This window comes from Triticum aestivum, chromosome 1A (assembly GCF_018294505.1).
Source record: "Triticum aestivum cultivar Chinese Spring chromosome 1A, IWGSC CS RefSeq v2.1, whole genome shotgun sequence".
In the NCBI taxonomy this organism is placed as follows: Eukaryota; Viridiplantae; Streptophyta; class Magnoliopsida; order Poales; family Poaceae; genus Triticum; species Triticum aestivum.
This window is the reverse complement of record NC_057794.1, coordinates 20,172,921-20,184,794: the sequence shown is the minus strand read 5'-3', so window position 1 is coordinate 20,184,794 and position 11,874 is coordinate 20,172,921. Positions and strand designations below refer to the sequence as shown.

Genomic DNA, 11,874 nt, shown 5'->3' with positions numbered 1-11,874 from the left:
TTTTAAAAATATAAAATAAGAAATAAGAAACATATATAGACCACAGAAATAAAAAACATATAATTTTTGTATGTTTAAGTCTATATAAATTAGATTTAAACATATATGCCGGCGGTTTGGCCGTCGGCATATATAGACCACAGATATGCTGACGGCCAGGCCGTCGGCGTAGATAGCACACGTGTTTTCTGACAACTAAAAAAAAGTGTACTAACTATGCCGACGGCATCCGTCAGGGCCGTCGGTATAGTGGTGACGGCGTCAACTCCCCATTCGGTCCTGGGTCGGCGGGCCCATATGTGTGCCGACGCCGTATATATGCCGACGGTCCCCGTAGGTATAGTGGGGGAGATGCCGGCGGCTAATCTATGCCGACGGTGCCCGTCGGCATAGACGAAGTTTTGCCGACGGCTTCTGTACGCCTACGGCTTTACCCCGGCCATCGGCGTATCTCCATCTATGCCGACGGGGGCCGTCGGCATAGCTAACACCGTCGGCAGCGTCATTTATTCTGGTAGTGTATGTCCTATATATACATGGTCGATACTACATACAAGAGATATACATGGGAACAAACCCAAAGAATCTTATGTTAAAAAAACCCAAAGAATCTTAACGATAAATAGTCTGATCGCATGGTACTAAATAACAGCAGGCCCAATAGGATTCTGGAGAAAAAGCGCAATGCGTTGGGGACGGTAGTAGATCGAACCCTAGGCATCCAGGAGACCCACGAGAAGCGAGCAGGCGACCGCACATCTGGTGTACGACGGCTCCGGCAAGGACCGTGACGGGGCCGGAACCACCGATCGCCGCCGCCAACTCCGGAGACTAGCCAGCCAGTGGGTGCCCTCTCGTTTGGATCGTCTACTGTGTATACTTTTCTTTTGATCTCCCGGTTTGAGAACCGGTGTATTTAACTCTTGTTTGATCTGATCATACAGTGAGCAAAGGAATCACCCGAACTCCGGTACTGCCGGCGTCGACGACCACCACTTGTGTGGATTCTGCTTCCATCCACTTCAGGGTAGACTACGAGCAAGTCAAGAACCTTGGCATCGACGAGGTCGTCTGCTCTGAGCTCCTCACCGTCGGCCAACACCTATGGAGGATCGACTGCTACCCGCGCGGACCGGTAGGGTACTCCAAGGATGACATGGGGAATTATGTTTCCATCTACCTTAAGCACATGAGCGATTCCGAAAGCGTACGCGCAACCTTCATCGCCTTCATAAAGGATAGAGATGACAAGCCATCAGAAATACGACTGAAAACTTACCTTCATGACTTCACAATCATGGGCGCCCCTGACCACCTCGATGACTGGGGATGGAATCGGTTTGTGCCAAGAAAGGACCTAGAGGAAACCTATCTTATTGACGGGCACGTCACGTTCGTATGCACCATCATGGTCACGCGTGATACTACCCCTGTTGTCACCGTGCCGCCATCCGACATCAAGAACCATCTCGGCTGCTTACTGGATCACGCTCACGCATATGGGACCGACGTGTCGTTTACCGTCCACGGCGAGACATTCCCCGTGAACCGAGCGATTCTTGCAGCCCGCTCACCCGTCTTCAAGGCAGAGCTTTTTGGGTCCATGGCCGAAGCTACAATGGCATCCATCACACTACACGATATCACACCTTCAACATTCAAACGTATGCTTCGGTTCATATACACGGATGAGTTTCCTACTACTACTACAGAGGATAACACATCCAATTCCAATGAGGTATTGTTTGACTTACTTGCCGCCGCAGATCGGTACGCACTTGACCGGCTAAAGCTTATGTGCGTCCAAAAGTTATGGGATAATGTGTCAATGGATACAGTTACAGATATTCAAGCTTGTGCTGACATGTACAATTGCCTCGAGTTGAAGGACAAGTGCATTGACTTTGTTGCAAAAGAGAAAAAATCGAAGAAACCTCTTGTTTCAAAAACGATTCGAAGAAGCCCACGACTTCATCAGGCTAAGGCACAGATTTCATAGAATTTTGTTGGTGAGTTTAGACTTTAATTAGAACAATAGTGCTGGAACATTACATATTAGACTATTTCACATTTGTGTTTTCTTTTGTCTTTTACATTGGTGCATTGGCACCCGGGATTCTATTTGTGGTTTGACGAGAACTATGGTTTTCTTGCGTTTGACAAGTATTTTACGTAGTACAAGAATCATTGTTTTCCTATGAAAAGGTGTGTCGAGGGGGGTTAATTTATTGTTGCTTTGTGGTTGCTAAATTCCTATACTGGATATGATTTCTAGTTTTTTAGAGGATTTTTTTTTTCTCACTAAGTAAGACGTAGTTGCATTTTAAAGAAAAAATTGCTACTAATAAATAGTTATCCTCATAGATGAAAATGTACAATATATTTTGTAAATAATCGCTTATGCCATCAATGTAATTTTTTTCTCCAAAGCTCACGGAATTGCATATCAATTTGTATTAAGAAAACAAAGTCTACTCATAGATGGAAAATAGAAAGCTATTTAAAGCAATTTGTGACTAATTGTTCTTTCAAGACTTTTCACCACAACTTTGTAATATGTACTGCTCCAACGAAAATAATATCCTTTCATCTCCAAAGAAACTGGAACATCCCCATGCTCCAATATCTCTCGCGCGGGATGCATGCATACATCCAAACAGAACCACTTAAAATATTTGTATCACTTCCTTGAATCTAATCTAGGAACCGAACAAAACAAGCCTTCACGATCACAGGGGGTCTTAATCCGTGTGACATCGCCTCTTCTCCCGCCATTTGCATGTAGCCGATGCACTTCTATTCGCATTTAGTCAGGGCATGATGTGCAGTGCATTATTAAGAAAAGGCCTACTAGTGGCATACCAGTTTTGCTTACTAATGGCGCTATACTGGTGCGCCACTAGTACCACGCCACTAGTATTATATACTAATGGCGCATCATAGGTGGATACTAATGGCGCATCACGCCGTGCATCATTAGTATAGACTAACATGCGCCATTAGTATGCCTCCCAGGGGGGCATATTTACCCATGTGCTTTGGCATACTAATGGCGCACTGTGGGGTGATGCGCCATTAGTATGAATATTAGTGTTTTTTTACTTTTTTGATTTTTGCACAGGTTATAAAATATATTATTGGATAGAATATAGACAGCATCACACAGCAAGAGGAGATTCATCGAATACAATAGAAGATTAGTCTTCGAATACAATTCATCATATTAGTCTCCGAATTCAAAAGACCGAACAAAGATAGAACATTACAAGTCTCGAGACCGCGAGTAGCGAGTTTGTCGGAAGTAATACTAATCCTAACAAGTCCTACTAATCATCATCATACAACTTCTACTCGTTATTAATAACAAGTCATACGATCATCATCCTGATAGTCATCGAATCAACCCTACTTAATTGTTCTTAGCACATGATCATCAGTATTATGCAGGACCTAAATACCCTATTTAAGGTAAAATAGCATAAAACAATATAGACCCTGACTCTCCATTATGGAGAATCACTTCCTTGAATCTAATCTAGGAACCGAACAAAACAAGCCTTCACGATCACAGGGGGTCTTAATCCGTGTGACATCGCCTCTTCTCTCGCCATTTGCATGTAGCCGATGCACTTCTATTCGCATTTAGTCAGGGCATGATGTGCAGTGCATTATTAAGAAAAGGCCTACTAGTGGCATACCAGTTTTGCTTACTAATGGCGCTATACTGGTGCGCCACTAGTACCACGCCACTAGTATTATATACTAATGGCGCATCATAGGTGGATACTAATGGCGCATCACGCCGTGCATCATTAGTATAGACTAACATGCGCCATTAGTATGCCTCCCAGGGGGGGCATATTTACCCATGTGCTTTGGCATACTAATGGCGCACTGTGGGGTGATGCGCCATTAGTATGAATATTAGTGTTTTTTTACTTTTTTGATTTTTGCACAGGTTATAAAATATATTATTGGATAGAATATAGACAGCATCACACAGCAAGAGAAGATTCATCGAATACAATAGAAGATTAGTCTTCGAATACAATTCATCATATTAGTCTCCGAATTCAAAAGACCGAACAAAGATAGAACATTACAAGTCTCGAGACTGCGAGTAGCGAGTTTGTCGGAAGTAATACTAATCCTAACAAGTCCTACTAATCATCATCATACAACTTCTACTCGTTATTAATAACAAGTCATACGATCATCATCCTGATAGTCATCGAATCAACCCTACTTAATTGTTCTTAGCACATGATCATCAGTATTATGCAGGACCTAAATACCCTATTTAAGGTAAAATAGCATAAAAAAATATAGACCCTGACTCTCCATTATGGAGAATGGAGAACATCCTGTCTCCAATTCTTGCGCTTCTCTTCCGTTTGCTTCCAAGAACCTCCTTACGACTGTCCATACATTTTTTCCATCCTTTGATTTTCATGTCTCCATTTCTTTTAGAAATCTCGTATGGACAGTTGAGATTCGTAGCATGACCTGGCTGTATGTTCAAAACATTAAGACTACCTTTCTGATACATCAAATGAGGCACACAATTCTCTGGGATTATCTGTTGAAAAACATGGTAATAACTTCATAGTTAGCAATGATGTACTAGTTCTAGAAGTATGCAAAAGATGCACGGATGTCGTAATAGTAAAAATCTTACCAGGGTATCTCCATGGTAGTTACCGTAGTTGAACACATGCACAAGTGGTACGTATTGACCATAATGTTGAGGAGTTTGATTGTGGATATTGTAATTCTCAATGTCAATACAAAATCCGACTAGATGATTTTTCTCCTTGTAAGTTGTTAATTCGGAGCCATCGGTGTAGTGGGTTTTGTCTACCATCTCCCGGACATTCTTTGAACAATAAAAATAAGCTGTCAATGGAAATAAGCTGTCAACTATTTTGAAATAAACAATATAAATTAGCTAATACCTATATTTGAGAAACTCACATAGCGGTAGAACTGGAGGCGTATCAACAAGAGACCCAAATGTCCATATTGTCTTGGTCGATGTCAGGATTACCAAGATCCATGGTGATAAGCATACCCTCATCAAAACCATACATCTTGCAAAATGCTTCCCAATTTTTCCAACCAAAATGGGTTACGCTCTCAGAATTATACAGATTTACTTCAAAGTCCACATCGTGATGAGTCCTTAGGTGAATTTTCTTTGTTTCAGAAATTTCATGGTCTTCAAAATTCATCCTCTCCAAGATATAGCGTCTTGCATGGCATAGGATAAGTTATACTCGAATTATAAAAGATGGAAATTACATGTTGAAATAGTTGAAGTCATGCTTAATTATGAAAAAAACAATTGTCGTCGTTGTGTATCGTTTCAACTTCGAAGGTCTCCTCGAGCTTAATGCTGGAGCGCCGATCATCATCCAGGTGAGGCATGTCGCACAGACCTCGATCGTCGTGGCACCAGCCGCACTCCCCCGGGAGACTTTCGTCGTCCGATGACAACATTTCCTACGTTCATAATTCAAAACTACATAGGATGAGTGGTTCCTCTTCCAGATTAGGGTTTATCGATGACGAGCAACTGACATTAGTAATAACTATGAGTTGATATCACACTTCTATATGTATAACACAAGAGGCAGTTGATCCTACTTAATTAAGTACTAAGATACCCCAGCCCATGTATTTGTCGCAAGTACCCCATATGTCCTATTTTTAGCAAAGTCATGCTAAAATTCACGAAAAATTTCAGCATGACCTTTGCTGAAAATAGGACATATGGAGTACCCGAATTTGCCGGAACGGAAGTTAATCGACATTCCGACAAACTCAAGGGCCTCTCGGGGTACCTGCAAAATCATCACGACACGATGGTCGGAGACAAAACCCAGCAAACTCCTTCCCTTCACTCGGGGTACAACAATATATCTTCTAGCCATGAAAAATAATACCAATTAGGATCGGTATGACCTTCGTTTTTCATTTTCTGTATGATCAATTAAATCTTCTGCAAGCTTATATGAAAAGGTTCAGCAACTTGAAACATAACTCTTGCTTGGTGTTCCAAATCATTTCATTTACATTTTAAATAACAGTAGGAATTATTTCATAATAGAATTTACCCCAAAAACAAATTCCTTTAATGCCATTTTCAAACTCTGAGTTGCCTCTGTTGCACTAAACTAATTCAAATAATTTTTTACTAAAGTAGGAAATCAATGTTGACTAAATTTTTTAAGTGCTCTTCCTAAAAATCACTAAAGTAGGAAATCTTTAACATAATGTACCCTGCAGCTTTGTTCAATTGGTACAGTCAACAGTGGGTTTCGTTCAATTGATCAGGAGTAGGAGATCTTGGTGTTAGACCAAAAATTCATTTATGTCGTCGTCCAAAAATTCCTAATCTGATGTCACAGTAGCCACTATCTACCACGCACCATACAGAAGCACATCAGGCAACCGAACTAGCAGCAGCAGCCAATTCACACTAGCAGGATCGTTGGTTGTACCAACAAAATCACACTAAGCATTGACAGTACCAACAACATTGTCAGCACCATACAAAATTGTTTCACTGGCAGCCACCAATCCAACCTAGTAGTTCACACTAGAGCAGTACACACGAGAGAGGAGACAGAGAGACGAGGAACTCACCGGCGTCAGGCGGTGAGGGCGGGGCGGAGTCGGGGGACGGCGGCATCGGCGGCGAGGCATGGAGGTGTCGGAGTTGGAGGAGGGAGACAGCCGGCGGCGCGCTTGGGTGGGGTGGGGGGAAACCTAACAGAGGGGCCGAGCGAGCGTGAGTGAGAGAAGGGCCAAAAATTCAGTGCTTCTTCAGAGGAGGGGAGAGGAGGTCAAGGACGACGGCGATGGCGGCGTAGCAGCGGGTGGGGCGGCGGCGGGTGGGGCAGGAGGCCGAAGGCGATGGACGGGCGGAGGAGGAGGGGGGCTTACGGGCGGAGGAGACCGGGCGGCGGCGCAGTGGGTGGGGCGGCGGCGCAGTGGGTCGGCGGCGAGGACCGAGACGGCGAGGCGGGGCGCGGGGGTCGTCGGAGCGAGGGGGGGAAAGTGGAGGGAGGGACGAAGGGATCGGGCGAATTAGCTAGGGGGAAGATTACTAATGGCGCACCCCTGGCAGTGCGCCATTAGCTAGGGGAAAAAACTTAGTAATGGCGCACTGTCTACATAATGCGCCATTAGTAAAAATTGTTACTAGTGACGCCATTAGTGTCTTCCACACTAATGGCGCATCTGGACATGATGCGCCACTGCTATATTGTAGTGACATGTGTGCGCTATCAGTATCCATTTTATTTATAGCCCTTTTTCTAGTAGTGGTGTATACACGCTATGCACAAACAAAGCCTTTTCATTCTGGCATGTTGCCTTGTTCGATGCACCTCTGCCTTCTGATATTGTAAAAGCATTTTCGGCAGATCTCCTATCCTACAATCCTGTAATTTAATTTATTTTAAGGGATTAAACGTTTCTTCATCTAGCAGATCCGGGAAACTTAATCCGTCAAACCAACTCGACCAAAAGTTCTCTTCATGTTCTTCTTCCTTCTTCCTCCTCCTTTCTATTTCTCCCTTTCACGCGGCCAAAGACGACTCTCGCCACTAGTGGATGTACGTCAGCCAGATCGGGCCTAGGATAGGTGATCCGGAAAAGTAAATGGATAGGGCCATGGTTTGGACACTTGTTCTTCAGAATGAGTTCTTCACATCTCCCTTGTCCTAGTGGCATGATGGTGTGGTCGAAACTCAACAAATCAATGGAATCGGCGCCGGCTACCATGTTTCTCTACACGTGATGTTTCTCCTCCATAGGACATTGTCAGCTCTTTCGCTGCTCTGCTGGTGGTCGGCGACGATGGGGAGGAGCGGCGGCAGCACTTGCCGTGGACAACATATCTTGAGATGCCCTTCTTTGGCCCAAATATAGTCTGAAGGGTGTTTTTGTAAAGGGTGTGAACTTGTAATTTTAAGGAGTTAGACGTTTAATGGATCTTCGAGTTAGGGTTAATTCCCTAAACGTAAAAAAATCCTCTCAAATATACTCATATTTGAAGCTGGTTGACCTCCATGCTTCTCCCATCTTGTAATCCCCTCCTAAAATCTAGAAAGATTAACTTTATTGTAGTGAGTGCGAACCGTTTTTCGTACGAACCAGAGACTCTCTAGAGGACTGCCTTCGTCTTGGTCTATTGGTCTTCATTGCATTTTGTGTCAAATTTTGGCCATAAATTTAACTAATAAAATATTCATGCATGTCACAAAAAATTATATCATTATCCGTTATGTTCAAATACGAATTCAACGATATAATTTTTGTTGACATGCATTATCATTTTTTAGTTAAATATTTGATTAAATTTTGGCACAAATTACAAAGGGGACCAATAAACCAAGTCAGAGTTAGTGCTATAAACATATACGTACCTTGTAAATCACAGTCAATTAATGGGAATGTGGGGGGAAAACACTATCAGAAGTAATGCTTGAAATATATTTCTGCCATCCAAAATATTGCATTTCAGCTTACTCCTATTGTTCTTTGATTGAAGCATCATCTTATTATTCTGTGATGTGAAGAAACATTCAACAGAGGAGGTATGACATTACATATTCTGGGGCTTTTGATGCTAGCCCCCAGCTGGATCTCAATATACCTTTCAGTTTTAGCATGTACCAAACCAAAATCACCATCATATACGTACATCACACTCTATCACTATCACGACAGTGACAAATTGGCATGAAAATTTCGTACGCCAGCAAACTCCAAACATCAAGGATGAATGAACAATCAATCAATCTCAAGGGGGGAAGAACTGATTTCTTATCAGTAGTTTACTACTGCGTCGTATAAGTATTTTTCACAATCAATCTCAAATTCTCAATCGCCATGGTAACCTCAGCGATCGAGCAGGATCAAATCAGTTCGCGTTACAATTTTTTTCATAGCAAATCACCATCAGAGTCCAGAGTATTATTCACATATAAAAGCTCGACGGGGGAATGAGCAGAGGCCGCTTAGCTCGAGGACTGGAGCTAGTAGTAGTACCCGCCGGCTCCGTGGTAGGCCATGGGCATCGGCACCGAGGTGCTCGACGCGAACGCGCTTCCGCCGCCGCCGACGGCGAGCCCGTTGAGGCCGGCCTGCCCCTGCATCCCGCCCTGCCGGTACTGCGCCCACATCCTCTGCTCCTGCGCCAGCAGCTCCTGCTTCCGCTCCATCTCCGCCATCTGCACGTAGGACGGCGGCGGCACGGACAGCGAGGCCGCGAACGGGTCGCCGCCGACCGCGCCGTCGGGGCCCGGGAGCGCCAGGTTGTTGTGTGCGGCGGGCGCGCCCGGGAGCGCCACGCTGCTCGCGCTCCCGGACGCGGCCTGCGCGCGCGCGTGGTGCCGGACGTCGCCCTGGTCGTACATCCCGTGCAGGAGGAGCGGGTCCATGCCGCCGCCCAGCGCTGCGGTTTGGCGCGACAGGTTGCTCGCCGTCTCCACCAGGGCCAGCTCCCAGTCGGCCTTCCCCGGCTCGGCCGCCGGCGTCTGCCACGCGGAGGTCGTCGTCGCCTTGGGGGCGCTGTCATCGGACGGGAACGCGACCCAGCTGCTGTTCGCGGACTGTGGCTGCTCCGAGAAGAGCGCGAGCGCCAGCTTGTTCCCCTGCTCGTCGGCTCCTGCCGCGGACTCCCTGAGGTCCACCAGGTCAGTAGTCTGATCGGGTGCCCTGGACACCGGCGCGGCGCTAGCTTTCGCCGGCTCTGGCCTCGCCACCGTCGCAGCCTTGACATGCTCTGGGGCCGGGAGCGCCTTGATGCCGTTCATGTCGTACTCTGCTTGGTGGTGTTCGTCCTCGCTCGGGGAAGCTTCTTGAACAGCGTGCTGAAGCTGTCGCGGCGGCGGCGAGTTCTGAACTGCCCTGCCGCGCTCACGCACGAACTGCTCGAGCGTCTCGAGGAGCTTGTCGTCGATGCGCTTGACCTCCGGGAGGTCGGAGGACCGCGCCACGCCGGCGTCGTCGCACCACGAGTAGAAGGCGAGGAGGTCGTCGACGAGCCTGGCGGTGCTGACGTGCGCCTCGAAGGCCTTGACGCAGTCGGGGTACTCCATGTCGAAGAAGCGGTCGAGCAGGACGGCGAGCACGACGGCCACGTCCTCGTAGAGCCTGGCGCTCTCTTTGACGACGGGCCAGAGCGTGGCGAGCACGACGCGGCTGCGCCTGGCGGCTCCGGTGGGGCGGCAGGCGAGGAAGCGGTCGATGAGCTGCCGCAGCTGTTGCCCGCGCGCCAGCAGCCCCTCGACGTCCATGTCGTGGACCGAGACCGTCATGTCCGGAGGCGGCGAGGCGCCCCCAGCGCGGCCACCGTACCCGTACCCGTCGTCGGCGAAGCGCACGGTGCGGGGCGCGGGGAGGAGGGCGAGGAGGAAGCGGACGCGGTCGTCGAGGTAGAGCGCGTAGGCGCGCACGAAGGCGGAGTGGTCCCAGGACGCGGAGTGCGCCTCGTCGCGGAAGTCGGAGAGCGCCGCGAGCACGGGCGCCCCACCACCACGTCGACCCATCGAGACGGCGGGGCGGACGAGCTCGTGGCGGAAGTGCGGGTCGCCGTCGGCCACGAGGCGGTGGAGCAGCGCGAGGCACTTGGCGGCGACGACGTAGTCGCGGGTCCTGGCGAGGCGGCGCGACACGGTGGCGACGCAGGCGGCGACGTGGATCCTGGACGAGCCGGAGGTGAGGCGGAGCACCTCCTGCACGTGGCGCTCGTCGGGGGGGCCGTCGTCGTGCGCCGTGGCGCGCACGATCGCCACGTCCAGGTCCGGCGCCACCGCGCTGGACACCTTGGCGATGCCGATGGTCGCCTGGTCCTTGACCGCGCCCAGCGCCTTCCGGATCGACATGGCCGGCCGGAGAGCTCGCGATCAAGAATCCAAGATTCAAGAAGACGGTCGATCGGCGGGGTTCTTGAGGGGGGCGGAGTCAGGGACGGAGCAAGACGAGGACGCGGTTTTAGGAGGAGCGGTGGAGGTGCGCGGACGGCTGGGATTCGGCGGATTGAGGGGTCGGAGGGCCAGTCAATGGCTGCCGGCGGCGGCTGACGTGGGGGACCCGGCCGCGGAGTCTACGAGGGGGAGGGACTGCGGTGCGGTGCGTTGATTCTTCTGCTGCTGCGCGTTTCTTTCTGGAAAAATGGAGTGCGTCGTTGCGTTTCCTTCGGGCGGACCGGAGAATGCGGCACACAGACGAGATTTCGTTTCTGGGAAAATCCGGTAGCTTTCATGCTAAGGAAAATGGGATCAGAACGCCCCGGTTGAACCAGCATCGAAATATCCATATCTTCCATTTGGGCGGCGAGTTTCGGTCCGCCCGCTAGGAGTTAGTAGTACGTCTTGATGCATTTTTATTACTACAGATTTGCTAAATCACATCTACTCCCTTCGTCTTTTAAAGAGTGTACTTCCAACTTTGTTGGAGGGTCATAGTTTGACCGAGTTTCTGCAAAAATATAGCAATATTTGTGAAATCAAATGGGTATGTGGTAAAAATATACTTTATCATGAATCTAGTTCTACTACTTTGATGTCATAAATGTTAACATATTATTGTGTAAATACAGTCAAACATAAAAACATTTGACTTTCTAACAAAGTTGGAAGTACACTCTTCAAAGAATGGAGGGAATAGATGGGATATAGTCATCTCATATTACGAAAGGCCATGCCTCTCTTGAGTATACCGTGGGATTTGCCAATGAGAATATGCTGCCGTACGATTCGTTCAAAGAGTATAATAACCTGGTGAAAATATGCTAGCTGCAGTAACGTCTGTTTCTTCACATCACAGAATAATAAGATGATGACATCATGCTGCAGTGCA

The 11,874-nt window shown here is 47.8% G+C and overlaps 2 protein-coding genes across 2 annotated transcripts; one reads left to right on the top strand and one right to left on the bottom strand.

Annotated features, from left to right (window-relative positions):
* The first annotated feature begins 671 nt into the window (after positions 1 to 671).
* On the top strand, positions 672 to 2,075 carry LOC123187120 (BTB/POZ and MATH domain-containing protein 1-like). Its single transcript, XM_044598903.1, has 2 exons — positions 672 to 842; positions 945 to 2,075. Coding segments are annotated over exons 1-2 (1,056 nt in total). The 5' UTR covers positions 672 to 841; the 3' UTR covers positions 2,000 to 2,075.
* Positions 2,076 to 8,812: 6,737 nt separating this feature from the next.
* Positions 8,813 to 11,184, bottom strand: LOC123187111 (putative clathrin assembly protein At2g25430). The gene has a single exon (XM_044598893.1). It carries the CDS (start codon positions 10,896 to 10,898, stop codon positions 9,048 to 9,050), a length of 1,851 nt encoding a protein of 616 aa, XP_044454828.1. The 5' UTR covers positions 10,899 to 11,184; the 3' UTR covers positions 8,813 to 9,047.
* Positions 11,185 to 11,874: the final 690 nt, after the last annotated feature.